The sequence below is a fragment of the Ixodes scapularis genome, unplaced genomic scaffold (genome assembly GCF_016920785.2).
Source record: "Ixodes scapularis isolate PalLabHiFi unplaced genomic scaffold, ASM1692078v2 PGA_scaffold6__148_contigs__length_123643588, whole genome shotgun sequence".
In the NCBI taxonomy this organism is placed as follows: domain Eukaryota; kingdom Metazoa; phylum Arthropoda; class Arachnida; order Ixodida; family Ixodidae; genus Ixodes; species Ixodes scapularis.
This window is the reverse complement of record NW_024609881.1, coordinates 37618948-37634330: the sequence shown is the minus strand read 5'-3', so window position 1 is coordinate 37634330 and position 15383 is coordinate 37618948. Positions and strand designations below refer to the sequence as shown.

The 15383-nt window shown below is 44.2% G+C and overlaps 1 protein-coding gene across 2 annotated transcripts in view; it reads right to left on the bottom strand.

Annotated features, from left to right (window-relative positions):
* The window catches only part of LOC115327438, a 60460-nt gene extending 45969 nt beyond the window's left edge, over window positions 1–14491 (bottom strand). The window contains exons 1-2 of one of the 2 annotated variants that reach the window (XM_042294608.1): window positions 14107–14491; window positions 13016–13095 (exon numbers count right to left, since the gene is read on the bottom strand). In XM_042294608.1, the coding sequence (XP_042150542.1) occupies window positions 13016–13072 (57 nt within the window). In that variant the 5' untranslated portion in view covers window positions 13073–13095; window positions 14107–14491. Of the gene's footprint in view, window positions 1–13015; window positions 13367–14106 lie in introns of those variants that run through there. The other variant, XM_040210452.2, reaches the window with a different exon arrangement.
* Window positions 14492–15383: the final 892 nt, after the last annotated feature.

Below are 15383 nucleotides of genomic sequence, written 5' to 3'. Positions count from 1 at the left end.
ACGATCAAAATTTGCGCCCCTTTTAGAGGAAGAAATGTAGTACTTACCGTACCAGAAGGAGCGTCGTTCTTGTGCCTGTACGATCGCTTTGATCACGCACAGTCTGCAACGACGGCAACAAGCGGATAGCCTTCGGCATCGATCTCGCCAGATTCCTTCGCGCGCCTCGCTTCTTCCACTCCGGCCTGTTGCATGGCTTCCCAAGCGGCATCTTCAACACCCCGAGTCAATTCGTTCTCGCAGCACTACGACACGATGACTCAACCTCACCATCCATAGTTTCAGCAGAGGGTCGCTTACGCGCAAACTCTATTTGCGACTTCGAGACCTTTCGCTTGCCATATTTATACCTCTTTGGACCCATAGCTGCGAGGACGCCCTTTCTAGTTATGAAAACACGCACAGCCATCCGCCTGACACCCCACTCCGAGAAACAAAACCACTCTGTCTGGACGGGTCTTGCCGTCTCTGGACCACCACAAGCGCGTTACTGAAGAGCGCATGCGCGCGGAGTAATACAAAATCAGAGCAGCGTGCGTGGCGAAATGGTGGCGCCCTCACGCGGCGCTCGTCGAACTAGTCTTGACCGTCCAAACGAGGAAAACAAGCCACAACACCTTGGTTCAGTTTTTTCGATGTAGTTAAAGAACGGATGTACTTACAGCTATAATTTTAATATAATTTAATTCCGTGTTAAATTCCGCAGATATCCCACAAGACACATTTGTAGTTAAAAATTCACAGATTTTTAAAAACGCGTTCTAACGTAAACATGTCAAAACAGCCAATTCCGACCGATTTCACGATTTAATATAAAATATAATAAATTTTTGTATGAAAATTATGCTCTGTGGGATAGTTGGACAAAGAATCAATCTTTTTATAGCAAAAAAGTTTGAAAAAATCGGTGTAACGGTTATTAAATGAGAATTTTCGTAAAATGGCAGAAACTCGCGTGTATTCTCTATGGGGCTTGGAGGAGCGCTCCCTCTTAAGAGGACCCTATTGCCCTCGGATGGCTATATAACATGGGCTCAGGGAGCCCGACGTCGTTGATTGCCGAACAACCAGTTGACAATGCTGCCTGTATATTCACTGTACATAAAAGTTATTCTTTAATAATCCCGCTCAGGACTGTTCCCTCCGGGGTATGCATTTAGCGAGCCACAGCCCCGACTCCCGCTTCTGCACCTAAAAATCCTCCCCCCCCCCCCCCCCAAATTGCAACAATACCTCGTGTTTTCTTGCATCCCAATATGTTTGAAGAGCAGGCGTTGTGCCGAAAATAATTTTCCGCAAATGTTCTGAATAATTTATTTATTGATTGATCCTTTGGGAGGGAGGATGGCACAAGGCCGCTGTGGGGGGTAAGGGGGTTGAGGGAGGGGGGGAGCGTCTGGCTTCTACGGAAGTGGCACCAGTTCCGCCGTCTTTGGTCTTCGGTGTCTCCTCCAGCACCTAAGTATTGCAGGGCATCCTGGAGCAGTCGAAAGGAAAAAGTTAATCAGCCTACACTATCCTAGTCAGACCACTACCGGTAACAAAAGTGGCGAGAAGGTACCTACGGGCAGGTTGATCGAAGAGGTGTTGAATGAGGGTTGTATGGTTGGAACGGAGGATGTGTACAATCGTGTCCCGGGCGGTCGTGAATGAGGAGCAATCCCATATAAGATGAAGGAGGTCTGCTTTCGCTGTCTTCTGACAGTGAGGGCAGCTCTGGGGAATAGGGAGGTCGATAGGGAGCCATTTTTGAATAATATGTGGTGTGTGCAGCGTTAGTTATGATTATGTTAAGAAATACTTCTTGTGCGCGCGCGTTTTTCGGTGGTGGAGAAAAGGGTTTCGGGTGTCGCCCTTTGGAGGCGATTCTTACTATCCTTGCGGATACGCGTACGTAGATAGTGAAGAAAACTCCGAGGGCGTCATCAAGGTCAAATGGGGATTTGCGAAGGGGATGTGTGAGGAGGGTGGGGTTCTTAATGATAAAAGATTTATTTATACTATTTTTCATATTATTACATAAATACGTCTGAAATACTGCTTGCACATATGGAAAACGAGTCGTCTTCATTACAATCCAGTCCTACACTCAACACCTCTAAAACACAGATATTTTTTAACGAACAAAATGTTAGAGCGCAAACAAGCTGGTGAAGGTTTAACATTTTAGACTAAACACCGGGACTAAGGGGCAGAAGGACAACGCAACACCAAGTCTCAACTCCATAACTCACCCGAGGAAGGGGTTGTGCTTGGTAACGGTGGTCTTCGGGTGACAACATCCTTCGGGCTGATGGTGTATCCGTGGGCGAGGGGTGGCATGTAGGCCACCTCGGCCTACGTGCCACCTCACGCCACACTATGGTGGCCACGGGGACATAAACCACGGCAGAGGGGACTTTGTGTTGTGCTGTCCTTCTGCCCCCTAGTCTCGGCGTTTGTGTAAGACGTACAAAACATATATTTTTTGTACACATGGAAATAAGTTCAGCGGTACGAGAACGCTTAAATCTCGCTAGGAGCACCCTACGCAGCCTACAGTCGTCTCATTCGATGCGCCCATGAGATGTTGGTATCGAGGAAGTTCCAATGTTGCCGGTAAATTATTTTCGCCTGCTGATCGCTCTCAAGGCCTGAACAAAATAACGCAACAAGCAATCCACAGAAGAGAAAAAAAGTATTGGGCGAGATTTTTGTTTTTGAAATTTGCGATCATACATCATTACGGCACGTTCCAGTGTATAAACGAAGCCGCCTATGAATGTCCTCCCATGACAGGTCACTGGCACAGTCTTCACTCGAGCGAGTCACTGGAAAGATCTCCAATCACAGAGAGCATGAACACATCCATGAATACACTTAGTGTCCGCAGCGATTTCGGGAACGACCGCCAGCAGCCATCTAAGCACATCCATTACTACAGAATGCAAAGAGCTATAAATGTAACACAAATATATATATATAGTTAGAGATGTATAGATATATTTTTCTATATGAACAGGCGTGGAATTTAGAAAAATTATAAATGAATAATCTTAGAATATAATCCTGCGGTCCGTTATCTTCTGAGCTTTTATTTTTGGATCAATCATCTTAGACTAGGCAACTAAGAGCCATCTTCAAACGAGAATCGTACGGCGATTCGAAGGCTGTTCTCTCCCATTAGAACTATGCAACGCTTCCTGAGCGTCTACTCTGCAGTATAACGTTCTCAGCAGACCATCAAACATGATGCATCGTGTCCTTCCACATCGCCCTCATGCCCTGCCTCGTCCTGCTGGCGGAGGGCTGCCAGGCCGGCTACGTAGCACCACACATCCACCCCTTTGCCGCGGTCCGTGTACCCGCGGCAACCACAATGTGGCGTGGGGTGACACGTCCCTTAGCGAAAAACCGGGGCTCTTAAAATATACTATAATTGCACTTTCAAAAGTATTCTTGATGCTCTAAATTGGCCGGTTTTTAGTATACTTCTGACGCACTTTAAAAGTAACATTTTGCCATCCTTTTTGGGATACATATAAGCATACCGGTAAGAGGCGTTTTAGTATACTTCTTACGCACTTAGAAGTAACATTTCGCCATCCTTTTAGGATACATTTTCTAGCATACTTTAAGCGACATTTTAGTATGCATTTAGGCACTCTTTAAGTGCAATTATGAGCAGCATTTTAGTATGTTTTTGCGCTGGCCTTTAGTATTATAAAGTGTACCCAGGATTAACCTTGGAAGGAGGCTTCCAAACATAAACGGGGATATACTTAATAGAACTTTTAAAACATTTCACGAATTTATTTCTGACCAATTCCAGATAGGATATGTAGAAAATTATATTGGTTTAGCAATTGCAATGGTTTACACTTATCGAAACTACAATGCATTACGTTACAGGCTTTACTGTAGACGAAGAGTTTAATGTGAGGACAGATTAAAGTAAGACTTTTTATTAAACCAACATTTTTCAATAGTACGAACACCTGTTGCCTACAACAAACACACTTACAATGGAACAAAAATACTTTTACTGACTTACAAATATCACAGATGCACTTAAAGCTTTAAACATGCTATTATTAGAAGAACAAAATAATTACAAACTATCATGCTGAAGAAAAACGAGTAAAAAGTATTGCACCTGTTAAAATAAAACCTACAATATTTATCATCTACCGTGACTGAAGCTAAATTAATGAAGAAAAAGTTAATGCACTTGTTAAATAAAATCTAAAATATGGATCGCTAATCAGATTGGAGAAAAAAAAAGCCAGTGCACTAAATGAATGAACATGAAATCTAATTTTTTCTCCCATTCTGCTGTTTTCTTCTGTGTGTTGGAGACTCTCTTGTGAGTGTAGGGACCATTGCTGCACTTCCTTCGCAGCTATCCTTTCACGGACTTCCGAGTTTCCCCAGGGAATTAGGCAATAACAAAAGCTGAAGAGAAAAGACAATTAAGAAACTTGCATTAAAACTCCATATTAAACTCCATTAAAACTTCATTAAACTTCATGTCCACATCATTTTAGCAAATTTCACAAAGAGAAGCCAACAACAAAAAGTTAATCACCTAACTATATTGAGCACGGGGACCAATGACTAGGTTTATTGGCAACTGCAAAATATTGCTGTTGGGAGATAATCTAAAACAAGGCATTTCGTCAATTTGCAATGCATTAAAGGGATCATAAACAATTTTACTGTGGAAAGAGTCTCGAGCTCGTTACTTTTATTTCTTTTATCTTATCATAAGTATGACTAAACCACACCATGATCCCTCGAAAGTGCGCTCCGTAATCAGTTGGGAAAAGAAAGTTTCATTTACCATCATGCAGCTCATGGTGGCCACATGAACTACTGGCGTGGCGCCAATAGTGGTTGAGTTTGCGAGGTGAGCAGGTATCTGCCCAATTTGAAGGTAAGGTTTTTATAAATGTTGTCATTCACTCATTTGCCCCCCCCCCCTTCATGTCACACGCACGTGACCTGGAAAGGACTTGAAAAATTCAAGGGCCCCCCAAACTTGAGTCTATTTAATTTTTTAATAAAACTAGTGCACCTTGGCAAAAATTGTTTTCTGATCTTCAATGCACATGTGACGGTGAGCCACTGCCGCACTTCCTTAGCCGAAGCCTGAAAGCTATTTTATAACCCCTTTAAAAGCCTGAAAACATAACATTCTTTGCGGCAGGGACTCTCAAACGTTTTGATATCAGCGAACAAACATTTATTGTTATTGTTAGCCGAGGAGCCCCTTCCACTTTTGGCATTGTTGCAATCGAACAGTTCAGAAGCCTAGAGGCCTTGTAAACAATAATGCATATCTAAGGAGTGTATGAAAATGGTGTAGGAACGACTGAGGAAGTTCAGGGGTTGAGAGAACCCTAAGGATACTGTACTAGGAACGCTGTTTGAGAACATGTGTTTAAGGATATTTGGCTAGAAAGTCGGAGATAGCGTAGGCTAGACAATAATTTTAAACACACAGCTGACCACATTTTTTTAATTCTGACTCTGCTGTCTATTTTATGTTACAATTCAGGGTTTACTGATGCAAAACCAACTGAGGCCATACTACTATACCAAACAATTACTTTAAAATAACTGAACAAGCTGAAGGTTTTGAAACGGTCAGCAGCCTAAAGCTCGGGTAAGATGTCAGCTGTCTTCAGAAAATTGTGCATAAAAGTAAACAAAACTGAAGGTTCATTAAGTTTAATCGCTGATATGCATCGGCGATCAAAATTAAGTAGAAGGAACATCACAGTGAATTTTAATCTAGGCGAAAATTAAAGTATGCTAAAACTGGGGCGGATTATTGGAAACCGGAGGTGCAGCGCAAGACGTAAGGACACAAAAAGACAAATACCTTAAAATAAGCAACAAAAAAAAAAAAAAAAAAACATCCATGAGCAGCGAAACACAATTCCAATGGTAACCAGACAAAAGCTCACCCGACAGACACTCACCGAACAAAAGCTCACCCGTTTTTTTTTTGGAGACCCGGACAAGAGCTCACCTTTTTTTGGCTGCCCGGTGAATCACGAGTTGGGCTAAAGTGCGGACGCAATGAACATTGCAATATTTTTTAGAAGAAGTGGTACCCCATCTCATGCAACGGTTTCGGCAGGTGAGCCATAACAGGCACAGAAGGAACGATTTGGGACCAAAATTTAAGTCACCAAACTGAGTGGAGCTGAAGCTGATAAGATCAACCTGGGTTGACTCAAGGTATGCAAGAACCGTCTGGAAAATGTTTGCAAGGTGTTCCAGGTTCACCGAGATCTACCAAGACTGCTGGAGGCAGTAGGGGACTGCATTTGATTCTAACCAATCGATAAATAAACTTGCTTCCACTCTAATCAACAAATCATGTGCCTGTCAGATTTAATTAATCGTTGTGTTTTAGTGTCGCACTCATGCACCTAAGTTGTCTGCGCTCATGTTAAGACCAACAAGAAATTTTCACCTGTGAGCTTTTTACCGGTGAGCTTTTGTCCAGCATTCAAGCCCAATATATCTCAAGAGTAGACTTAGCATGTGTTCATGTTAAGTTTGATTGCAATAGTCCCTTGCCATTTTTTCTTCACGGCAACTTACTCACCTAGCAAGTCCTTAACTCCCTCTTTAAGAAGCTTTCCCTTCATTGACGACCCAGGAAGGCAGCAGTTTGTCAGGGCCTTGGTTCCAAATACCATGTCCGCGAGTTCCTGGGCGTAAATAGACGGCTGCTTCGTGTCCACATGCTTCAACTGCGCTTCAGGAACCGGAATGTCTCCGAAGGTTATGTGAAAAATAAAAGTAGAACCAAATACGGTGATTACATTCATATGAATGCCTTTCAGAGAAGCGCGTGTGCACGAATGGCTGGGACATACTGGTGGTTAGGAAGTGTTTGATGAACACATATAGTCAATAGTAAATTGGTTAATTAGGCTAGTTTATTAATTGTATTAGAGGTGTTTAAAGGCACCGAAAACAACAACGACAGACGAAGGTGGACACCACAAGGTACATTCGCAACTGTTGTTTATTTTGAAACAACATTTACTATATAGGGTCCACCGGCCAGCCTAGTCATCATCACTTCGGTGCAAAGCAATTTTCTTTAATAGGGCGATTGATGCCTCAGTTACACACTCTTTTTCATTTTCCCAAATTTCATATGCCTCATGCAGTTCTCTGCTTGTTTCGTCATTGTATCTGCAAGAATCTTAACATAATGCAATACCCGAGAACAGGAGCATCTGCTGCAGTGAATGGCGAGGCTAGCTCGCGTGGCAGCCGCGTGCTCACCGGCACGGTCATTCACACACCTGCCCATCCGGTCATTATACACTGCTCCCCGCATTAGCGGTATCTGATACACAATGCCCAAGGCACTCACAGCAATTTTATCTTTGTGATTTATTCCGGGCCTGTGGATTCTGTGGCAGAACCGAGCCATTTTATTGTGTGCCGTACCGCTGACAGCTTCCTTGAATAGTGTGACAGTGAGTGTAAGCATGGTACAAGATCTGGTCTCACAATGGGAATCTCACGAGCGGGTTTGTTTATGTCCCAACCTTTTTAACAGGCGTTTGGCGACCTGATTTATACACATCTGCAGGTAGCCTTGCTTCTGCATAAACAAACCCACTCGTGAGAGGTCCAATGTATGACTAGCTGTGATACTATACTTACACTCAGTGTCACACAATTAAGGGAAGTCGGTCAGCGCTACCGCATTCCCGTGGTGTTCTTGGCACACAATAAGATGGCTCTGCTCTGCCACAGAAACAACAACCAGAGCAGCCGCCTGATCCTTGCAACCTAAAACACAAGAATACATTTGTTGAGTGCGCCTTAGGCATTGTGTATCTGATACCACTATTGTGAGGAACAGTGTATAATGGCCAAATGGGCAGGTGTATGAATGACCGTCCCCGTGAGCACGCGGCTGCCACGCGAGCTAGCCTGTCTGGTCACCTCGCTATTTATTGCAAGAGACGCCCCTGTTCCTTGGTGTTGCACAATGTTAAGATCCTTGACAGATACAATGAGGAAACAAGCAGAGAACTGCATGAAGAATGTGATATTTAGGAAAAAGGAAGAGTGTGTAAGTGAGGCATCAAACGCCCTATTAAACGAAATAGCTTTGCGCGAAGTGATGATGACTAGACTGGCCGATGGACCTGTGTAGTAAATGCTCTTTCAAAAAAACAACAACATCAGTTGCGAGTGTGCAAAAAACTAAGACGAAGGTAGACAATTGTCTACCTTCGCCAATCTTTTTGTTGTTTTCGGCGCTTTTACACCTCTAATAGCTAATAGTAATGAATATCCCTAACCTTAGGAGTACTTGCAAGTGGACTGTAGTATGTGCCTCCAACTATAATTACGCTTCTCCATTCTGACTGCAGCTTGCGGAAGTTCCGACTTGGCAATCTTGCAGCATGCAGCAGTCGACTGGGGAATAGAGCACTGCACGGGCCGGAATTTCTAGGCCCGGCCCGACCCGGCCCGGTAGAGACACGGCCCGGGCCCGGCCCTAGCCCGAGAGAATTTTTAATTTCTAGGCCTGGCCCGACCCGGCCCGGAAGAGACACGGCCCGGGCCCGGCCCGAGCCCGACTGAATTGTTAATTTCTAGGCTCCGCCCGACCCGGCCCGATGACTGTAGCCCGAAACAACCCATTCCCGTTTGAACCCGCGTCCTGTTTCGACCCGTTCCCGAAACGAGCTCCCCATTTGAACCCGTCCTGTTTCGACCCATTCTTTAAACACCCTTCCCATATGAGCCCGTCCCGTTTCGACCAGTTCCCTAAACGCCCTTCTCGTTTGAATTTGTCCTGTTTCGACGCATTCCCTAAACACCCTTCTTATTTGAACCAGTTTCCGAAACACTCTCTGCGTTTGAACGCGTCCCGTTTCAACCTACTTTTATAAGGCCCTGCACATCGCAACCTCTTCGCAAAAAGTCTCCTTCATTCTAAGCCTGGTCTGCACACCTTTTCTGTTTAAGAATATGTTCTGAAGTAGCTTTACATGTCAACGCGTTCTTAAAATATACAACCCTTTTAGGCAAGCTTAAGTTTAATATATTCCTAGTTAACCATTAAAACGTTTTTTTTCAAGATGGTTCCCAAAACCTGTAAGCGCGGAACGGACTATGTACACTGCGCAACACTGATACCGTGAACACGACGATGGCTCTTTTTTCGAATTTTACTTCGAAATGGTGTTAGCAGGCACCAAAGTATACCACTTAGGTCTGTGGCCCAGATGAGCACTTCTAAAGACACTAATGGTTTTGAAAACAGCGTTTTGATTCTATGAGATAAACATAAAAACACGACGATCGCTTGTTCGCGCTAATATTGTGTCGCGCTCTGTGCAATAAGGGAGTTTTAGAATAACGTACTCAAGCACTTTGGGCCAGCTAAAATTAGCATCGCCATAGGTTTTACATCGCAACGCTATTTTTACAGTACCCAAAGCGCTTGCGTACGTTTTTCTAAATCTTCCTAATAGTGAACTAGATATTTTTGAGAGCGATGAATCAGACAGGTTGGCAAGCATATGACTCGAACTTTATTTTGTTTACAATTTATAACCCAACCCTTGCTCACACAAAAAAAGCTTGAAGGCTGTCTAGCTTCAAGACGTATTTTAGTTATTATTTTTAACGACGCTGTAGTGAATTTGCACTTCACTTTTTTTTGTATTCAATGAACCTAAAAGATTAATGAGCAAACTTCTTGCTATAAACAACAATTTATGATTTACGGTACAAGATTGCCCAGGCACGGCACGGGCCGGCCCGGGCCGGCCCGGGCCAGCGCGGCCCGAGAACTTTTTTGTTCAAGCCCGAGCCCGGTCCGGGCCCGAGAAAATACATGCTAGCCGGCCCGAGCCCGGCCCGCGGGCCGGGCCGGGCTAGGGCTTTCGGGCTGGCCCGGGCCCGTGCAGTGCTCTACTGGGAAAGTATTATCAAAGCTGAAGAAAACATCCGCTGTAGAGCACATTCAGGGCTTGATCTGCGTCGTTTATTGAAGTAGTATCCTGTTTGTTTCTTTTTTTATATTGAAAATGCTAGTCCTCAAAGGCAATCCCCAGACATTTTTAAGAAACTTCTACACATTATGCGGTCGAGCATGAAATGTGTCCCACAGTGGCTACAGTAAAACCTCAATTATGCGTCCCCGGTTTACGCACAACTGCACGAGTCAGCAGAAACTCACTGATTTCTGTTGAAGTTCCACGGTGATAATAACGATTGATTGGCACCTCTATTACAGAATTTCTAGGTTACATTCATATTTGCATGAGGGTTCTAGCTTCTTCAGATTCCAGCAGATTATCAGCTTAAAGACTATTTAGAAGTTCTGCATATCTTTGTCACATGAGGCTGAGCACCGTAATTGTTGTTTTTTGGATCATTTATTTACAAATACTGCTGATCCCTATCAGGGATCGTAGTAGGTTGGAAAGTAACACAAAACGAAGCGATATAGTACCAAAGAGTTATTAGTTACTCATTCAGAACACAAAGCGGAAACAAATGCACTCACAGTGTCTTGGTTAATAATTTTGTAAGGAAGCCCATTCAATTCTACAATCTATCCAGGAAAAAAGGAGAATTTGAAAGCGTTGATGCGCGGTTGGTAAGGTGTAATCGCAAGTGGATTTCTTCCTCGGGTGGCGTAACCAGTCGAGAAAGTGATGTATTCGTCAACGTTAATTTGATATTGTCCCTTAATTAATTGAAATAAAAAAACAAAGTCTGCATACACGGTTTCGTTCTTCAACCGGGACAAGCCCAAGCTGTGTGCTAAGCTCGGAAACGGGCACCTTCTTATAGGCGTTAAAAATGAATCTGACAGCTTTATTTTGAATTCGTTGTATACGATTGATTCCTACCTGTGTAAATGGGTCCCAAATAATGTTTGCATATTCTAGGGTTCGCCGGATTAGAGTCTTGTACGCCAGGAGTCGAGTGTCTGAAGTGGCTGATTGTAGTGTTCCTCTAAGAAAAAATAATCTACCGAGGGCGTTAGAGGAAATTAAATTGATCTGTTTATCCCTTCTAAGATCGGAACTGATCCAGAGACCCAGATATTTGAATCCAATGTTTTCGCGCAGTCTCCTGAAAGTCATGGTCGAGGCACCACTGTATCCTCTAGCTTTGAGAATGCCTCACCCGGTTGAATGCTGCGCGCCCTAAAGTGGCTGAATGAGAACTTCCGGTGGCCGCACTCGTGGAGTGCGGCAGCATCACTCGGAAAATCGTCGAAAGATAGTGAACCCAATACACTATTTCCATCCAGTTCCCAGAATTACTAAGGCGTGCTTAGAGGCAATGAGGGATATCTCAGTTGCAGAAATTGTTTCCTGCGTACTAACAGAATTCTATTTAGGTTATGAAAATGATCAGCAGAAAGCAGTCCTGACATTGTTGGGATGACCTAAGTCTGCATGAACAGACATTTACAGTATTTAATAATAATAAAAAAAACTTTTGAAGAACGAGGACGCGTCTGCTGAAACCTTGCAAACAATGAAAAAAAAAAAGAAATCACTGAAATTTAAGGACACGACAAAACAGAGGCAACATGATACAAATCAGAAATTAAACCAACAGTACAGTTAGCATTGTTTCAACAAAGTGCAATGCCTACCTCCTCACACATCCTGATGGAATATGGACACTTAGGCTTCACATTATAAGGGCAGTAAGTACAGCCACGGTTCTAATTGTTGAGCCTCTTTAATGAGCACATTTTTCGCCTAAACTTATGGTTCGTTCACACTTCTAAAAAACAACCTTGCTGCCGACCAATTCTGCTCGCCAAAAAAGACCGAACTGTTCAGGCTTATTATTCCCTGCTGTGCCTGTATGATGTACCGTGGAAATCAGTTTCTCTAGTACAAACCTGCCGTGCCAGTGCGTGTCGGCTGAGGAAGTTAGGAGGCCAGCTTTTAACAAACACCATGCATTATTTCGAGTGGGTTACCTATGCTCTTTGCTCAGCGACAACCAAGGAATATACGAGCATCGAACGGAAGCTATCCACGGCACTGGGGTCTCATTTTCGTCTTGGCGAAAGTGAAGGAGCTAAAAGACTGTTTGCAAACATGTTGCCTGCCAGTGCGAGAAAAAGAATAGTTTTTGGAGTCAACGCACTGGATTCTCTGTGACCAAAAGGGGGACCGAGCAGAGCACAGATTGAAGATCATGAAGATTAATCATTAGTGAAGCATCATCATTTAGGTGCGACTCGTGTTCTCACCTAATGGGCAGTCAAGGCTGACACGACACTCCTGTTCAATACGCGCTTCGCATTGACTCCTTTTAGGTGACATGGAAAATCGGGGCTAAGGCCTCGAGCTTTTCTAGGTTGTGTTGAATACGCCTGCCATGAAGTTTCAATCACCGACGAAACCAAAACAAAAAAGACATTGATGTGTCGTCTGCTAAGCGAGTTGTAAAACGATCTGTGAATGTCTGCTATATCACGAAGGATGCAATAGACCTTTTTTTAAAAGCTGCACCTGCCTCCGCTGGCACCAAAAGGCAGTGTGCTGTTGCAAACCGGCTGTAGATGACGACTGAATAAGGCCAAGCAAGATAAGGGAGGCAAGCGGCAAGACCATTGCAAGCTGAGGAGGCATGTGACAGAGCCTTGCACGAAACTTCCTCTCGTCGCCGAAATTTGTTTTCCTGCTGTACATAAGCTGACATTCCCTGGTGTGACATTTGGCAATACTATTCCTGCCTTCCGTTGTAATTAAAAAGTTTTCTCTAAAAAAAAAAAGTCAAAAAGGTCCTTGACCGATCCGCTTGCCACTGGATATTCAGACTTCTGACGCCCAGCGTCCAAAGTCTGCGATTGTGGTTTGAGCATCAAAATAATCTGCTAAAATTTTGACGCCCGGCGTCAAAATTTGGTGTGAATGACTCGCTTGGGTTAGGAAAAAAACAAGATAAAAGATTCACACCTTTAACCGCGATGTGAAGAAAGAAAATTGTTACATACCATGTTCTCCACAACATCCTCTTGAACAACAGAGCCTGCCACTCCACGAGTCTCCATAGCCGCAACAAGGGGTGGCACACCTGCCGGTAGGCAGCATCAAATTATGAGAAAATTACTGGTTAACAACAGTCAACACTGGCATCACGGGCGCCTTAAAGTTACACAGAAGTGACACCTGGTTTAACATTAAGGAAAATTGAAAGTGCACACTATTAAAGCAGACACTGCACTAAACTTGCTCCTAGACTTCAAACTTTCTCTTCTAGTGCACATTCAGTATTTTTGTGCATATTTCACTGCTTTCGACACGGGCACTCACTGTCAACACGCCGCTTCGCAAACAGCTCCCAAATCGAGACAGACTGCTGCTGCCACTCCATATCATACTATGAGCGCCCTCATTTCACCTATGTACAGCTGCAACTTTAAAGAGCAATGCACATGCTATTCTTGTAAGCAGAACAGCAAATTGGGGCATGAAAATTGACACTGTGTGTAAACATAGAGACAGTAAAACTCCAAACCCAAGCAGGGTCGGCTCTCGCACAACAATTCAGTGCTTCACCGTCACAGATATTGCCTACCCTGATTTTGAAAAAAAGTCTTTCCTGTATCAGCATTCAGTTTAAATAAGAAGAACTTACGGAATCACAGAGAACGATAGCAGCAGTAGTACTCATTTTGGGATACGAAGAAGCTTGTTAACCATTTAACGCAGGATATTAAAGCAATGTGTTAATAAAAAAAATGTTTTAGACTTTCTTTTTTTGCTTTGTATACATGTTTGTAGGTACAGCCTACGGTCGCCGCCATCTTGCTTGCCGGGGTGTACTTAGGTTCACTGTGGGCCGCGCTATAATCCGACTACAACGCCGTCTCAATGCATCGTAATTGTTATAACGCAGCTCACGCGCTCTCCAGCTAGGAAGATGGCGGTGCCCAGAGGACGTACCTGCAAATGTGTATATGTAATCGAATACTGAAGTTATTTTCAGTGCAAATGAACTTCTCAGCAAAAAAAAATATATTTTATGCCGCGAATTGGCGACATCGGGCAGCTAGGCCTGGACAAATAGGTTATACTGTTTGACCTTACGTCCGGATGCAGACGACGCCACGTTACAGCCTCGACCTCCTGTGCACTGGCCTCGGCCGCCCTAGCCTCAGCGTACCCCTGTCAGGTCTGTCTTGGTCTCAACGTGCTCCATCTTGGCTTCAGCCTCGGTGGCCCTGGCTTCCACCTCATTGTCATGGCCCTGGCGTTAGCCTCGTTGACCCTGGCTTGCACCTTATTAGCCCTGGCTTGGGCCCCGGTCTCAGGCTCGCTGGCCCTGGTATCGACATAGTTGGCCCAGGTCTTGCCTGCCCTGGTCTTGTCCTCCTTTATCCAGGCCTCCTTGGACCTAGCTTCGGCCTCTTCGGCAGAGGCCAAGGTCGGTACAGCAAAGACAGGCCCTTGAGCTTGTGATGCAACGTCCTCAGGGCCCCCAGGAGCTGCACCAAGCTATAAACAGCAAATATAAGCAATAACGATAGATTATCAGAGTTGTACAACAAAGTATAACATTGGAAGTTATAAGCAACTGCTTCTCAGAAGTGACCTCTGACAAACCCGCAAAGTTGCATTCCCGTTTTCCACCAACTTTTTCTAATGCTGAGGAAAATAACATCGTATGTCATCTGCCCTAACAGTGCAAAGGTTACTGAACCAGTATATCTAGAGTCTCCAATGCTTCAGTGGTCTCAACAGCTTGCAGTTGGCATGAATGAATAAATGATAAGTACACTTGAAAAAGCGATAATGACATTGATAAAAATATATCTAACCAAGCACAAAAAATGGCAACATTAAATGAATACTAATATGCTCTCCATAAAACTAATACTTTCTAACAAAGATGCTTTTACACATACCCCGTGACCTTTCAGCTCCTGGCAAAGCTTTTTGAGAAGCTTGTCCTCCATAGTTCTTTTTTTTTTGTGGACTGCTTCTTCTCCAACGAGTGATTTCAAGAAAAAAATCAGCAAGATTTTGCAAAATTTCGCAAGACGTTGTGGACGGTGCTGCCTGAAGCCGCAGGAACACGGCGTGGTTCATGTTTCGAAGTTCCGCAATTATAAGACTGCGCCATTGTGAACTCATTTCCTTGGCGTCGCAATTCGAGCAGAGGAAGCTCTTGTCGAAAAAATAATGAGCGACGCACTCAGCCGGTTTGTGTCCGCCGGAGCATCATCTCGTAGAGTGCGAATTGTCGTCATCGGGGAACACCATTTGTAGTTCTTCTGCCCATTTCGACAAGGTTTCCACTCGCTTCCCGGTCGTTGGATGCCACTCGAGCCGTCCCACTCACCTTCGATGACGCAACAG